This window comes from Malus sylvestris, chromosome 10, assembly GCF_916048215.2.
Source record: "Malus sylvestris chromosome 10, drMalSylv7.2, whole genome shotgun sequence".
NCBI classification, from domain to species: Eukaryota; Viridiplantae; Streptophyta; class Magnoliopsida; order Rosales; family Rosaceae; genus Malus; species Malus sylvestris.
The window spans coordinates 27,434,912-27,437,628 of record NC_062269.1 but is presented as its reverse complement, the minus strand read 5'-3'; the positions used below and the strand labels follow the sequence as shown (position 1 = coordinate 27,437,628).

The window sequence follows — 2,717 nt, the reverse complement described above, 5'->3', positions numbered from 1 at the left end:
ATTAGGCTTACAACAATTTTTATATAAAACAAAAAATAAGAAATCATATTTATGTTTAACACCTGGCAAGTTATAAGTAGTGTGTAGTGCCACTTAATATAGTCCAGTAGCAAGTTAAGTACCACAAAAAAATTTCTCATCAAAGGCTAACACTTTCCTTACTTATTTCATGCTGATTATAAATCTCCCTACTTTTGGCATTTTGCCAGTATTACCAATCATCACCCAATATTATGTGCTTCATCCAGCTGTTATAGTTGACCAATTCAATTAATTCAGAAATCAGGAAGACAATGTGTGCTGATAAAAAAAAATACTTCCTCTCTGAGTCTATTGTGGTGTGTCTATATATTCGGACACATCAAAGTGAAAACCACACAACCAATTAGCTACAGATGATGAACGTTGAAGTAGAAGTAATCTCCACGGAGATTATCAAACCATCTTCTCCAACCCCAAACCATCTTCGTCGTTACCAGTTCTCCTTTCTTGATCAAATAACTCCTCCAATTTATACCTCTTTGGTCCTCTTCTATGAATTCAATGGTGAGACGCCACCCCCCACCGTGGCTGATATATCCAAACACCTAAAGAAGTCCTTATCTGAGGTGTTAACCCTTTTCTACCCACTAGCCGGGCGAGTCAAAATCGACAACCATTTTGCAGACTGCAACGACGAGGGTATACCCTACTTTGAGGCTCAAGTAACCAACTGCCGACTTTGTGATTTTCAACAAAGTCCAATGTCTGGTGAACTCCACAAACTCACCCCGTTTGAACTACGTGATCATGACAATAGTGAGTTTGCCTTAGGCGTCCAGCTCAATATCTTTGAATGTGGAGGATTTGCCATTGGTCTATGCATTTCCCACAAGTTGGCAGATGGGTTATCTATGGTCATGTTCGCCAATACTTGGGCTGCCATAACCCGTGGAGAAAATGAAACCAAAATAGAGCGTCCAAAGTTTGTTTCCGCCACACTCTTCCCACCCGCCAATGATGTCACTGGCTATGGTATGTTCGGTGATATCCCAACGAATAAAGTAACAAAGAGGTTTGTGTTCAATGCCCCTACCATAGAAGATCTCAGAGAAAAATATACAGGCTTAGCGGAAGGTGATCGCGAAAAACGTCCTTCGCGTGTTGAAGCCGTATCCACTTTCATATGGAGGCGATTTGGAGAAGCTACCAAGGTTGATTATTCTATTGATGAGAATAGGTTTCATGGGGCTGTCTATACTGTGAACATGCGTTCCAGAATGGATCCACCATTGCCACGCTGTTCATTTGGAAATTTTTATCAAATTTTCCTTACAACCCCCGTCATCAGCAGCAGCGGAGTCGATGATCACGAATCTTGTCATGACATGGTAAAGCAGGTACGAGAAGAAGCAAGCAAGATTGACAAGGACCATGTGAAAAGGCTACAAAAGGGTGAGCACCGGAGTTACATCAACCGATTTCTTCAAAAGTTTGCCAGACAAGGAACGCTTGTTCCGTTGTCCTACAGTAGTCTGTGCAGATTTCCTCTCTATGATATTGATTTCGGTTGGGGGAGACCTACATGGGTGGCCGTACCGCCGCTGCCCTATATGAACCTAATATGTTTAGCTGACACGAAAGAGGCTGGCGGAATAGAGGCATACGTTAGCCTCCCAGATGATGCCATGACAAAATTCGAAAGTGATGCCTTCATCCAAAGACGGATGAGCATGAGTTGGGTTGGTTCTGCAGGATCAAACATAACAGGCCACCGGGCTTGCGGGCCAGACTCTAATCAAGCTGAAAATTTTAGCACCCGAATCCTACCAAAGTACCAAACTAAACCAATTAAACTCAGGTCGAGTTCGGTTTTATTCGGTATACTTCGAAAGCTTTTGAAAAAATAAAAGGGTTTGCAATAATATGTTGTAGAGGCTTGTGGCTCAAGTGGTTAATAGAACATTTACACATTCACAAGTCGCATATGTCATGTTTGACAACAACAATCTATTGCAGCTCCCTTCGATCTTCTTCAAGATCCTGTGGTGTGGGATTCTTCTCCGTTTTGTTATGTTTGTGCTCTGTTTGAATGTGGTTGAATTGCAATTTCTTTTTTATTAATTAGCTTCCCAGTCATCCTTGTTTTCTTGACACTTCTTTTGCATGGAAATAGTCAAGTTTATAGGAAACCAGACATCACGTACTGCATTTCCCGCAAAAAAGGGCCTTCGTACAAGATAGTGGCGGAGCCAGAAAGCCATATGTAGAAGGGGCATTTTAAGCCATGTGAAAGAAATTAAATAAAGGGACACTTTGGATGGGGTCCCTAACTATCAATATTCTTTGATTGAAACCTTGTTAGTTTTTTGTTTTTTATTGAGGTCCATGACATTAATGTAATAACGTAAATTACTATATTTTTTTAATTAAAAAATAAAAATTGAAATTTGTAATTGTTTATATTAATGAGATTTTAAATAAAACCCATAATTTATGGGATTAAAAATAATAAAATATAAATTATACTCTCTATTATATTGTGTGTGTATGTACATATATGTATGGGTACATTAACCAAAATTAACAAAAAAAGTTATTGTACCAAAACATGGATACATTCTCAAATCAACGAAAAAGAATGTACCCATATAAGTTTAAACATGGATTAAAAAATTTGAATGGATTTTATATTACATTTTACATATAACAAATTGATATATTTGAGAATGGGTACA

At 38.6% G+C, this 2,717-nt stretch overlaps 1 protein-coding gene across 1 annotated transcript; it reads left to right on the top strand.

Moving 5' to 3' along the window:
* Nucleotides 1–395: 395 nt before the first annotated feature.
* Nucleotides 396–2,092, top strand: LOC126587242 (stemmadenine O-acetyltransferase-like). The gene has a single exon (XM_050252278.1). The coding sequence runs from the start codon at nt 396–398 to the stop codon at nt 1,887–1,889; it is 1,494 nt and encodes a 497-aa protein (XP_050108235.1). The 3' UTR covers nt 1,890–2,092.
* Nucleotides 2,093–2,717: the final 625 nt, after the last annotated feature.

Bases quoted from the DNA above. Each gene is read 5' to 3' on its own strand.
- LOC126587242 (XM_050252278.1), top strand. From the start codon at position 396: ATGATGAACGTTGAAGTAGAAGTAATCTCCACGGAGATTATCAAACCA.